The 12,979-nt window shown below is 41.5% G+C and overlaps 1 protein-coding gene across 3 annotated transcripts in view; it reads right to left on the reverse strand.

Annotated features, from left to right (window-relative positions):
- LOC128367518 (BCL-6 corepressor-like) overlaps positions 1-12,979 on the reverse strand; it is a 102,380-nt gene that overhangs the window by 47,277 nt on the left and 42,124 nt on the right. For all 3 annotated transcript variants that reach the window (XM_053328088.1, XM_053328090.1, XM_053328087.1), the window contains exon 12: positions 6,319-6,466. In XM_053328088.1, the coding sequence (XP_053184063.1) occupies positions 6,319-6,466 (148 nt within the window). The remainder of the gene's footprint in view (positions 1-6,318; positions 6,467-12,979) is intronic.

A 12,979-nucleotide genomic window follows, 5' to 3' on the forward strand; every position in this document is an offset into this window, starting at 1 on the left:
ACAGTTAAGCCTTTTTCATTATGCCAAAACTGCATGTAGGGCTGCGAGTAACAATTATTTTCATTATCGATTAACCTGTCAATTATTGAATCAATTAATCGATTAGCTGTTTAGACTATTAAATGTCAGTAAATGGTGAAAAGTGACTATTACTGTTTATAACGGCCAAGGTGACAAATTTGGTCCCGACCAACAATCCACAACCCAAAGATCTTCAGTTTACTATCAAAGAGGACTTAATAAGCCATGAAATATTCACATTTAAGAAGCTGGAACCAGAACATTTTATTATTCATCAATCAATATAGCTGGTCATTAATTGATTGACTAATAGTTGCAGCTCTAATTGCATGGAGAAACCATGCGGGATCCCTTCATGACACGTACAGCAAGGAGGGATCAACAACTCTTTGTACACACATATGGAATGTAAGTAGCCAATTAAGACAAACATGAACAAATGTGAACCTATATCTTTTAAAAAATGTGCTGCACAGCAGACACAAGGACAAGGAAAGAGGCAGACAGCAGGAGAGAAAGAAAGAGACAGAGGAGTCAGCGCTGGGAGGGGAGGTAGCGTCTGGTATGAAAGCGCAGATTCGTTGCGTTGAGGAAGGAATGTTTTGATGCTGTTACAACTCCCCCACCCCACCACCACATTCACCACCTCCTTCTCTCCTTTACCCCTCCTCTCCAACGCCAATCTCACACCTGATGTGAGGGGGCTGCTGGGAGTCGCATGCCAAGATGAATAACAACCGGCTGTTAGTCACGAACACACACGCTGCTTGTCTCTCTCTCTCTCTCTCTCTCTCTTTCCCTCGGTCGTCTTCTTTCTTACCTTCTCTCTCTTTCTCTGACACGCACAAACCGCATTTTCTCTGTGATTTACGAACACATTGAGATTCCATTTCACTCTCTCAGTCTCTTGGTCTCTCTCTCCCCACTCACCACAGTGAAACATTGACATTTGGGTTGAAGGTCATACCACACATTCCACTCTTCCACATTGTGCTCATGACCCGTTATCAGCCTGGCTGCTGATACTGAGTGGGTGACAATATGTGTGTGTGTCTGTGTTTGTGAACTAAGACCGCAGAGGGCTTTTTTTCTTTGCAGCTCAATATCAGCCCCGTCTCATATCCGCAGATACTGTCAATGTTTGTAGATTGAGACAAATCTGTGGAGAGCAATATTGATTGTGGTGTTTATTGAAATACGACCGATGAGTTTTGCGGTTCACATGTAAAAACTTCATGCTTCTGGTCATCTTCATCACTACATTTTCCTAAAAGCTGCAAAATAAGCTAGAAATGTAGTCCAGTTATTAGTATTTTGACTATAAATAAAGAGATTTTGTTTTGAGCCAAAAACACTTTCCTGTATGTGTGATGCATGAACACTTGTCACAGATGACAGCACTCATTTTTGAAAATTAAGTAGCCTAATTATAAATTCTGAGGTAATTAGTTAATAAAGTTTTTGTAGGATTAGAAAGTCAGTCAACTTTAACTTCCAAGAAGTATTAGGTCTGCTTGAAGTCAACATTGTGATTATGAAATGCAGATGCACTGGTAATATGTTTAAGGCTGCGACAAACTTATTTTCATTATGAATTAATCTGCTTTAGTTTAGTCTATAAGATGTCACAAAATGGTGAAAAATGCTATTAAAATTTCACTGAGCAGTCTTTAAATTGCTCGCTCATACAGTCCAAAACCAAAAGAAAGCCACCTTTCAATCACTGAAAACCAGAAATATTCCCATTAGTGGATTTTAGCCATTTCTTTGCCTGAAAAATTAATTGAGGATTAACTCATAAAGATTGTTACCAATGCATTTTATATCAATAGATGACTTGTTTCAGCAGTTCATTAGTTATGAAATGGCTGCTACTACAACTAATAGCCTACTACTGACGCATTCCAGCAACGCTTTTCAGTTATCAATCTAACGCGGATCTGAGAGAGCAGAGCTGCCTCAATGTTACAGGCAGAGGCTGCCTATACCAGCAGCCTATACCAGCAGCCTATACCAGCAGCATACAGGCTGCACTTGTGTGCTTTACATGCCTACCTGCAATCTGAAGCATATTTTTAGGCTTCAAATCTATTTTCTTACCTTCAATGTGTGTAACAACATTGATTGTGTAATGGGCTGTGAGCACTGTCAAAATGTTGGAGACACTGACGGAGGACTGCAGCTGCTGCTGCTCTGCTGACATGCTGCTTACTCTGTGCAGCCAGAGTAGACACAGAGCGAGAATCAACACAGCACTGTGTAGCGCTACAAAGCTCCTCATTGTTTTGATTACCCAGGCCGACGAAAATGTCAGTAACTGCTCCCAGCAACCTAACACAACCTAACTTCAGGCTACCTGCAAAACCTCAAACAGCAGAGAACCGAAGAAAAACAAGTCACTGATGAGGAAAGTCAAACATTTAACGAGCCAAAGACAAAGGCTGATATTTTTCTCATCTTCTGGGTGGACCAAATCACAGTTAAATAAACCGGACAAGCATTACACTGGTGGCCCTAAATACAACTCCAATGGTGCTAATGTTGCTCTGTTTCTGCTGGAGGTATAAGTAGACAGTTGTGTGCCAACTTGCTACGACCAAAATACATCAGGCAGTGACGTGACCCATCACACAGGAAATATCAACCCAATCTCATACCCACAGATACTGTTAATGTTTGTAGATTGAGACAACCATTAACAGTATATTGTGGAGGGACGTATTGATAATGGTATTTTTTAAGATGCAACCAATGAGTTTTGCGATCCACGCTGCCGTGGGCAGGTACACAGACTCCATCTTTGTAGCGGTTGGTTGTATGCCAGATGTGTTTCATGAGGAGATTTCACGTAGTATACTACGGAAAATATGTAAGTTAAAACATTTGCAACTGAAACTATTACGATTATAAAACCTGTCTACCTGTATACCGTAAATGTATTTTCAGATGTACTTTGAGCTGTGCGTGACCTATTCATATTGCCTACCTGAAGTTGCAAAAGATGAAGTACTTTATACATTACTTATGTCAATTTCACTGGTTTTGTTTGTCCAGAAGTGTCGTGTTGCATTGGTGTATTTTAGCCATTAGTCTTAACAACTTGAGATGTAAATAGTCATTATTGCAAGTCATTCTGCCCTCTAGTGGTCAGAAATTGCTTAATGTAGCTTTAAAATGTGCAATCCAAATGCATTAATATAAAAGAATGATTGATTATAAAATGTCGGTTAAGAGGCGATTTGATAAACTACTGATCGTTGAAGTTACTACATAATATTAAAAACGGCAAGAACTGTTAGAATAATTGTAATAAAGAACAATATATGGATTTGTGACATTTGGGTATATAATTTGTCAGAATGTGTTATAATAATAAAACAATAATAATTTAGCTTCTGTCTCTTTAAAAGACCCCCTCCAGATGAGACTGATGGCCAGCTTATGGAAGCTGCCCATCAACAGACACTGATCAACAAATCATAAAACAAACTATTTTACTATGTTTTCTTGTTCTTTATTACAAATGTTAACTTCTCATACAATACATCCTCACATGTTTGAGCCAAAATCTGATCTGAAATTTGAGAGTGGACAACGCAAACAACACATGAAAGAAGTTTACAACACAGCCTACAGAGCAGACGGCTATTTATGGGCAGGGGTGTGAAGGTGACGTCAACTTGTTGGCAAGGTAGAAAAAACTGTTGCAAATGAAGCGTAGAGCAGGTTGAAGCCCTGTTGGATTTTGACTCACTGCTTACTACTACAGGACTTCTTCACAAAGATTCTGGTAAAGTGATGATATGTAGGCATCTGTTTTGAGCATGTCTTTTCTGTAGGTCAACTGTTTAGGGTCCAATGTGTGAAGACTGGTCTATGATTTTCTGAATTTCTATAAAAGAAGTTCTCACATTACAGTATTGTTTACATCAGCATCTTTCATAAATTGTCAGTTAAAACTTGATTAAGACATGACTCAACCTTTGTGCATTACTGAGTTTCACATGGCTGTTAATCAGTCTCAATGACCAGGCGCTGAGATTGGCGGCTTTCAAAATTCAATTTCTGCATTGCTAAGCATTATCTCTTGACTATATGACTGTCCCCTATTTACTCTTGTTATCCAGCTTTTTCAACTGAAAGAGGAAATATCTAGCTTCACCTCCTCTGTTAATTACAGTTCACATAGATCATGATCAGAAACCTGTTGATGTTGATATCTCAATTCCTTTATTAATGATAGAGAACACTCCCTCTTCAGATTAGGGTTATACACAATGTTTCAATAAACTCTTGAAGAAAAGACCCACCAAGCACATACTGTATGGATGACTTTTTTATTTTATCTGGTACTCAGTTGTTAAGCCTCCCAAAGGCCAATCTCCCCCAATATCTGTGCATTCCTTCAAGCTCTTAATTAACCACCTCATTAAAGACAGGCCTTATTTGTAGAGCCTTATAGAGTCTTAAACTGAGAATGGTAAATACTGCTAATGTTAGTATGTAGAATCATTTTACAAATCGGCTTTCACCAAATACTTAAAGAAATTTGTGGAAGGGTCAGCTAAAAAAAGGTTGACACTGTTGTGATGAGCTGAGTTTGTTCTTTCATATCTATCCTTAAAAGTAACTAATCATTAATTCTACTAAACCTGACAACTGAAACATTTTTTGATAAGCGACTAACAGCACACAACATTTCAAGTATGCAAGCACTGGAACAACAGCTGGTTAAACTTAACAGTTATCTAGTGATATCTATCATCATCTACTGAATGGAACGGACCATCATTTGGTATTGATTCATTCTTCTTAGATGATTTATCCTAATGAATGTGGTGATCACCAGACAAGTCATCTGGTAACACCATGAGGTTGAGGTTTTGGTTTTGATTTGTATAAATTTGGCTTGAATAAAATGGTTTAGTTTTGCTTTCACTTTTGATCATTATCTGATCAAAACTTTAATCTGTTCAATATTTTGGTTTATGACCAAATATTTGAAAAACTAGTGACATTCCCATGAGCCTCAGCTGCACTTAGTATTTAGTAATTATTAACAAGTGTTGTCATGGTGACATACTATTTTTTAATATAATCATACTTTATTTGTATTAATGATCATCCAAAAATTGCTGCTAATTGTCCTATTCAGTTATATGCAGATGACATGATTATATACGCATCTTATTCTCATATGACTGAAATTCAAAGCTCTCAGCAATAATAATTTTTCAGTTGTTCAAAAATGTTAAATCCAATAAATTTAAATACTTGGAACCTTAGATTATTTTATTAGAAATGCTAGTCTCAGAATACTACACCTGTCAATTGTTTTACTATCCAAGCAAGCAAACAAATAGTCCAACAGCTTTTGTTTCCCATTATTGATTATGGTGATATTACATAGCAGAACATCACTGAAACACATTCTTTCATTTGTCCTGAGGTGTTCTTACCACAAGCATCAATATTTCATGTACAATACCCTAAACTGGCTTCCACTTCCCTCTGGGAGACATTTTCATTGGTTGCTCTTTGTTTTCAAATGAATTTACATTATCTTTTACATTTAATGTAGCTTTTAGTTCCATGCAAACCATCATATTCACTTATAAAAAGCTCAACCATATTATTGTGCCTAGAATATTGAAAGAAAATAGGGTGCTTTTAAGTTTTAAAGCACCATCAGACTGGAATCATTTGCATAACTCACTCAGGTTGATTACTTCTTTCCATGACTTCAATGCTTCTTGCTTGTTCATCTTAAATCTACTGTACTTATTCTAGTTTGTGATTAGTCATTTCTAGTTCATAAGAAGAGTCAGTACTTTGACATCATGTTATTGGTCTGTTCATTTATTTTATTTCTCATTCATTTTTTGTACAGATGACACTCCTAACAGATGTGGGGGGTATGGTTTAGGATAGTGGCGAGAGAGCCCTTATGTCCTTGTTGATGTTACTGTGTTGATTGTTTAAATAAATACTAACATGATATATATATTGTAAATATTATACTGGTGAGACATCAGTATGTTGGCTTTGTGAATGTCAGCATGTTAGTATCCTGAGATAACTCAAGGCACTGTAGAGAGCCGCTAGTCTTTGTCTTGTTGTCTTGTGTCCATGATGTAAACTGTTATGGATATTTTACCAGGTCAGTTTTCTGTCATAACTTTTATGGGGAAGTGACTCAGAGGCTCATTCAAACATGACACCAACATATAAAATTACAATCACATTTACTTAATGATGTGCATGTCTGAAAGGGGGCTACAGATGTGTGTTCAGTACCTGCATGCCAGTAGGGCTCAGTAGACTCCACCAGTCCCTATCCAGGCCAAAGACAAAGGCATTGGCCAAGCCGTGGAGTGGCGCTGACAGGACGTGCAACAGGGTCAGAGAGAAGGATGGATCCAGTGGGTAGACGGCATTATGGAGCCTGTTGGAAAGAAAAAGAAAGAGAGACAAAAAGTGTTGAGTTCATCCATGAAAAACAAGTTGTAAATAAAGAGACAACCTGCAAGAGAACTTCAAAAAGGCAGGGAAGAGACGCAAAAAGGGAAAGGCAGAGAGTGAGAGGTTGATAGAGCAACAGAAAGAGAGAAAGAGAGAAAGAGAGGACAAGTGAGTGACAGAGTGAGTGACAGGGTGAGAACGAGAGGTAATGAGAGGGAGCGTCAGAGGCAGAAAAAGAGGGAGAGAGGGAGAGGAAAAGGGGAGGGCGAAAGAGCGAGTGAGCTTTATATCAGCGTTTAAGAGCCCATTAGGCAGCGTGAGACGGCTGGGCTGACACATTCTTGGCTGCCGCTTCGACAGCACGCAGCACTTTACAAGGACAGGGAGAAGTGTAGCGCTCAACTCCCTTCCTCTCCTTCCCTCCTCTTTCTCTCATCTCAGTTTCCTGCTTCTCCTGACCACAATTTCACTGTCCCATCTTCTACCCCCTTTTCATTCGGCACACGTTCCCCACACACTGCTTCCCCCTTCTCCAATATCCCTCCCATTGCCTTGCATTTGGTTTCATCTGTCTGGATATCTCATTTTCATCTTGACTCATGAGGGTGATCCTCTATTCTTTTCTTCTCAATTCCCCTCTCTGTGCCTATCTCTCTGGGAGCCTGGGGCATGACTCGAAGGAGAACCTGATATTGTGTGGTATGGTGGTGAACTAATGGCTGCCTCCGAGAATGATGCTCCTCAGCCATTAACCCTGGATTAACCCTGTATTAGCACTGCTCGCCGGGTTAGCCCGCCACTAATGTCTTTTATTGATCTATTAGTGAGAGAATCAAACCGTACACCGCTCACAGCGTTTTTCGTGTGCGTGGTGTTTCTGGGTTTGGGTGTGCAGAGTGAACTAAGTGGCCACAGTGGTTGACCTCAGGGTCATGAAAGTCATCCCCAAGCTACTTGTGTCTCGCAGGGGAGGAAGACACAAACCCAACCAGGAACCACGTTGTATTGTGGTTAGATGGAGTTACACGAGATGCTGCAGTGACTCATCTCTAAATGACCGACACTGTCAGAGGGTGAGACTCGTCTCCAGTTATTTAAAGTGATGGTGATTTTGACAACGTCTTTGTTAGTCACCATTATTCACTTCACAGCTATGTTGCCAAAATCGTGACATTACTGGACAGATTATGGTGACAGCAGCCAAGCAACTGCAATTAAGGAAGAAATTTAACCAGAATTTGAATTGAAGAGGAACAGAGTTGAAGGATTTCCCACAATTTTAAAATGATTACTTCTTGGAAACATATCATTCTTTTCTCAAGATTCCCAGAATTTGTCACCATAATGATTTTAACCATTAAACTGTTGGAAATTATAAGAATAGCATTTCTCTTTAAAGTAGAGCATCTCTGAGGTGAAAAGACACACTCATCATCTTTGATTTTCTGCTGAAAATAAAAATGTCCCATCTCTGTTTGAGCTAAGGACTCATCCTGAGGACAGCTGCTATTGGATCCTGACTGACCATTTCGGAATATTTCAATTATTAATAAAGTTGTGTCTGCTGTGTCATGCGTATAAAAATACCACAGCCCCTCTCTCAATTTGGAGATGCATGTATCAATCTTGCTAATGCGATATCCAATAAACTCAAAGCCAACCAAGTTTATTATGCACTAGTGTTTGGAAAATGCTGTGTCCAGAGGTTGCCTATTCTACTTATTACCGTTTCCTCTAATTTGGCGCAATAATTGTTTTGTGGGGAATTCCGGGTTCACAATGCCCAACATTCAACCCTCGTGAAGCTTTAGTGTGTTGTTCATCAATCACAGCATTGGTGGTTCAGTCCGTGCCTTCCCCATGTCTAAGTGTCCTTGAGCAACACACTGAATTCCAAATTATTTCTTTTGCAATGACAAATGTGTGTGAATGGGTCAATGAAAGGCTTTGGTCACTACAGTAGAAAAGGACAATAAGTACATTCCATTCACCATTTACTGAACAATAAAAAATAGGAAAGTTTATTCATTAGTTAAGAATCCCTTTAAGCATTTGTTTGTAAAAACAGGCCCCATTGCAAATATTAAATTGTGTACTATTATAGATTTGAATAACATTGAATTCCACATTATTTCATTCAATCTGCAGCATGTTTCAAGCTATGAAGTTGCTTTAGCTAACACTTGTCTAATACCCCTTTTCCACTGAGCTGGAGCTGGTGCTGGTTCAGAGCCAGAGCCTGACTAAGCACCAGTTCTTTGCTTTCCCACCGCCAAAGCTCCAGCCCCGAGCCTCAGAACGGGTGCCAGAGCAAGCACCAACTCTTTGCTGGTCTAAAGCAAGAAGCGATTACATCAGCGGACCGGGGGCGGGGCTAAAATTTATTAGCCGGCTAGCGGGGCTAACGTTTATTATCAGACTAGCGGGGTTAACGTTCATTAGCTGACTAGCGGGGCTAACGTTCATTAGCAGACTAGCGGGGTTAATGTTCATTAGCTGACTAGCGTGGCATTTACAGAGGGTTAAAGATTTGTTGATTAAAACTACTATTTTTATCTTTTTTTTGTCAGAGCTGTCGTCTTCTTCTTCTTTTTCTTCTTCTTGTTCTTCTTCGTTTCCGGCAGGCTAGATGTCTTGCGCCATGTTGCTGCCTCTCACTGGTGAATCATGGAAGTGCTTCAAAGGCGCACGCTGGCTACGTTACACAGTGACGTAATCGCGTGGCTCATTGCCGGTGGAAAAGCAACAGGTTCGTCAGAGGTGATGGATTAGCACCAACTGAGCACTGGCTCTAGCACTAGCTCTGAACCAGCACTGGCTCCAGCTCAGTGGAAAAGGGGTGTAATAGAATACGGAATGGAGATGTGCCCTTTTCTAGTGTTGTTTTTTCAGTTTAAAAAAATTTCTTTCCAAGAGTATTTACACTTAGCTTGACTACCCTGTCTTATGTTGTGTTTACTGAAGCCAAAGTGTGTCCATATGATGGCATCTTTTATTCTATACTAGCTCTTCTTCAACAGCACCCGTCTCCAGCATTTAAAGAGATTTTCACTACATTTTCAGTTTATTGCCCAACCCTTAAACAGTGTGTCAAAATTGGTGCACCTTTAAATTACAGGTTAGAAGCACTTCTACTTTGCCACACTAAGCCACGGAAGAAGGTATGAGAGGTTTTTTTTGTTGTTGTTAATTCTCTGCAAAACCCAGTGAGAACCGCAGGTGAACAGCACAGAAGATGATTATGGAGATTCCTCCACAAATCTGGGTATAATCCTCTCTTATCCTCTTTTGCAGCACGGGGTTGTAAGGTTTATTTGCTATTAATCTGTCTCCACTTACCTTCCAACTACCTTTTCAAAAAGTTGTGACAGCAAAAATAAACCACAGGATGGGTCGGCCAAGGGTTTGCAACCGACCTGTAACAAGAACCTACCTGCTGCAAGCGTTTCTGGGTGTCAACGAAATGCCTAAACGCAGCTCAAAATAAAAACCAATGGTGCAGCTAGTGGAGCGTACAGTGGCGTGTTCTGGCACTTGTCAGAGTAAGGACCATTTTAGAGCGACGCTGCCTGTTTTCTGGGTTAGGCTACCGCTGTATCTCTGAGGACCAGACCAGCTGCTGCTCACATTCATTTCACTTCCCATTAAAGGTGAAATAAATCAGGAGTCCCTGCACAACCTCCTTAGAGACGCAGGAAGCACATACACAGAGGAGGTCTGACACATGTGGACATACATAAACACACACATCCCTGCCCGTACGCGTGCAGAGAGGTGTGTACATTTAGTATAACCTAGGTCATATGCATTGAGGTTGTCAGGTGGAGAGGAAATGCTGTGGATGTGCATGCGTCTGCCTGTGTGAGTGTGTGTGTGTGTGTGTGTGTGTGTGTGTGTGTGTGTTTCTCTGAACAGTGCAGCGGTGAGAGTGAGTGGGTCTGTGTGAAGGGGGGCTATTTCTGGCGTCTCATTTTTTTTCCCTGTTGCCGCAAAGAAACGCGATCGGCGTCCGGGAAACGAGAGCTGGCAGCAAGCAATCATCTGCCTGCCACACACACACGCACGCACGCACGCACACGCGCACACACACACACACAAAACACACACACACACAGCACCTCGCAGCGCCGAGCAACACGCGCCATGGCAACGGAACAGCCGCAATTAGAGGCGAAGAGCCTTTCCCCTCCATCGAGGGAGAGACGGAGAGCAAAATGAAAGGAAGAAAGAAAGAGCGGGGAGGGAGGGAGGGAGGGAGAGGGGGAGAGAGAGAGAGAGAGAGAGAGAGAGCGAGAGAGCTTGAGAGACAGGAAGGTGGGGGGGCTGGCAGAGATGAGTGTCAGAGAAACAGCCTTGCACAGGAAGGAGAGAGGGAGAGTGGAAGAGGAAGAGCACAATAAAGAGGTGACAATGTGCAAGAGTGAGGCTGTGAAGGGGAACGAGGGCCGAGAGCAATGGAGGAGGAGGAGGAGGTGGTGGAGGAGGAGGAGGAGGAGGAGGAGGAGAGGAGGGGAAAGGGCTGAAGGAGTGAGGCTGAATGGAAAAGACTAAAAAGCAGAGGAGACAGCGAGCGAGGAAGAGGAGGAGGAGGAGAGATATCAAAAAAGACAGATTGCAAGACATGAGCGAGACAAACAAAAGAGATTACGTGCGAGAGAAACCAAGATAAGAAGAGAGGAGAAAAAAAGGCGAGGAGGTTAGATAGAGAGAGAAGGGAGGCGTGTGGAGGATGAGGAGGAGGTGGTGGTGGTGGTGGGGGAGGTGGTTGGGGGGGGGGAGGCTGTTTCTCCTGTGTGAGCCGGGCTAATGAAAGATGAATGAGGGAGGCAGTGGTGGGAAGGAGAGTGTGGCTGCGGGCGATGCCTGGCTGAGCTGCTGTGCGTGTGTGTGTGTCGGGGTTTGTGTGTGCTGCGTAGTCGAGCGAGTCTCACAGTTGGCTGACTGGTGTTGGACAACAGGGATGATATTGTGTATACTGTAGGACTCAAGAGCAAATGCTCAACGGCTACGAACATACAGGCACGCACACACTCATGGAAAGAGTCGCACGTAGCTCTGAGTGTTAAGTTTGCTCCCACCTGTAAGCATGCAGTCAGTCATTAATACTCTCACAACGTCTCAGAGCCGCGCTCGCTCACATATTCAGACCTTCCATCTATCATGCTGTCAGTCACTCTTTGAACCCATCTCTCTCTCTCACCCTGCAGATTCTGCACAAAATCCCTCATCCGCCTCTCCCTATCTCTTCCAATATCCCACCCTGCCAGTCTATACCACTTTCCAGCCATCATTTTTCCCTCTTTCAAATTTCACCTTTTCGTCTGCCTTTAATTGTTGTACTGCACATTCTCAGAGCTGTGAGCGAAACATAGTGAAGCAGCTCAGATGAGAACTCCTTCCCCGAGAGCAGAGGGCGGCCAGACAGAGAAGTCATCCTGACCCCGATCGCACTTCCTCCTCTCTCCGACTCACTCGCTGACGTCTTTTTTTCTCTTCTACCAGACGAATCACACACTTCAAAGTGCCAAAACAAGGCCCTAGTGCTGCCTGCAGCACTGCTGCTGACAGAAGATCTGAACTTTTCTCTCACTAAAAGGGAAAATTTTGCCAAAACGTGCTTAATCCCTTGACTCCCTGTGAGGTCAGTGAGTGATTTCTGACTTTTTTCAGCTCTTAAATGTTTTGCTGCTGACCAGTTATTGAGCCAAGAAAAATGTTGAAATGTATTTCTAAGTATAAACTGTAGGTGAGATGAAATCACTAAATCTTACTGTACATGAATGAAAAAAAAGTAAAGTATGACCTAATTATACCCACTGCAGAGCGTACCTGCAGTTTTCCGACAGTTTTTTTGCTCTTTAAGACGCTTTGAATGTTCCTGAAATTAAATTTAGGTCCAATTTGACAAATAAAATTCTTAACTACCATGACAAAACATTCTGCACAAACAGACATTAGGATACTGGAAATTGCCATAGTTCAATAATGTCTAATTATACTTCATAATGCCTTGGGGCATTATATCCTTTTATCAAATCTGAAGCAAGTATAATTCACTTAACAAATCCAAATCCTTTTTAAATGCATAATCAGACCTCTTTAGTTTTAATTCTCAATCATTTTAAGTAGCAAAAGTTATAAATAGCTCATTTTTTAAATCTGAAACTCAGTGAAGAGAAATATTGACTTGTGGATGCACTGGTTTAAAAGGTTGTGTTGGTTGTTGTGTTTTGTGCATGAGTGACAGCCTTTAAGGCAGCACAAACTAAGGACAGGCTTTTCATTGTGCAGTGACAACATGTGATCAGCCACTCAAATATGGCATAAAGCTCTGATGCTGGTGGACTATCAGTGGGAATATGGTGCGCTCTATAGATATGGAGAGGGACAGTGTGACAATATCTATATAAACCATGTATGTGTATCTGCTGGCACATGCACCACAATTGAAAACTGGAACATAATCTTCTTTGATCTTGGGGTCAACATGGGGATA

Source organism: Scomber japonicus, chromosome 11 (genome assembly GCF_027409825.1).
Source record: "Scomber japonicus isolate fScoJap1 chromosome 11, fScoJap1.pri, whole genome shotgun sequence".
Classification (NCBI taxonomy): domain Eukaryota; kingdom Metazoa; phylum Chordata; class Actinopteri; order Scombriformes; family Scombridae; genus Scomber; species Scomber japonicus.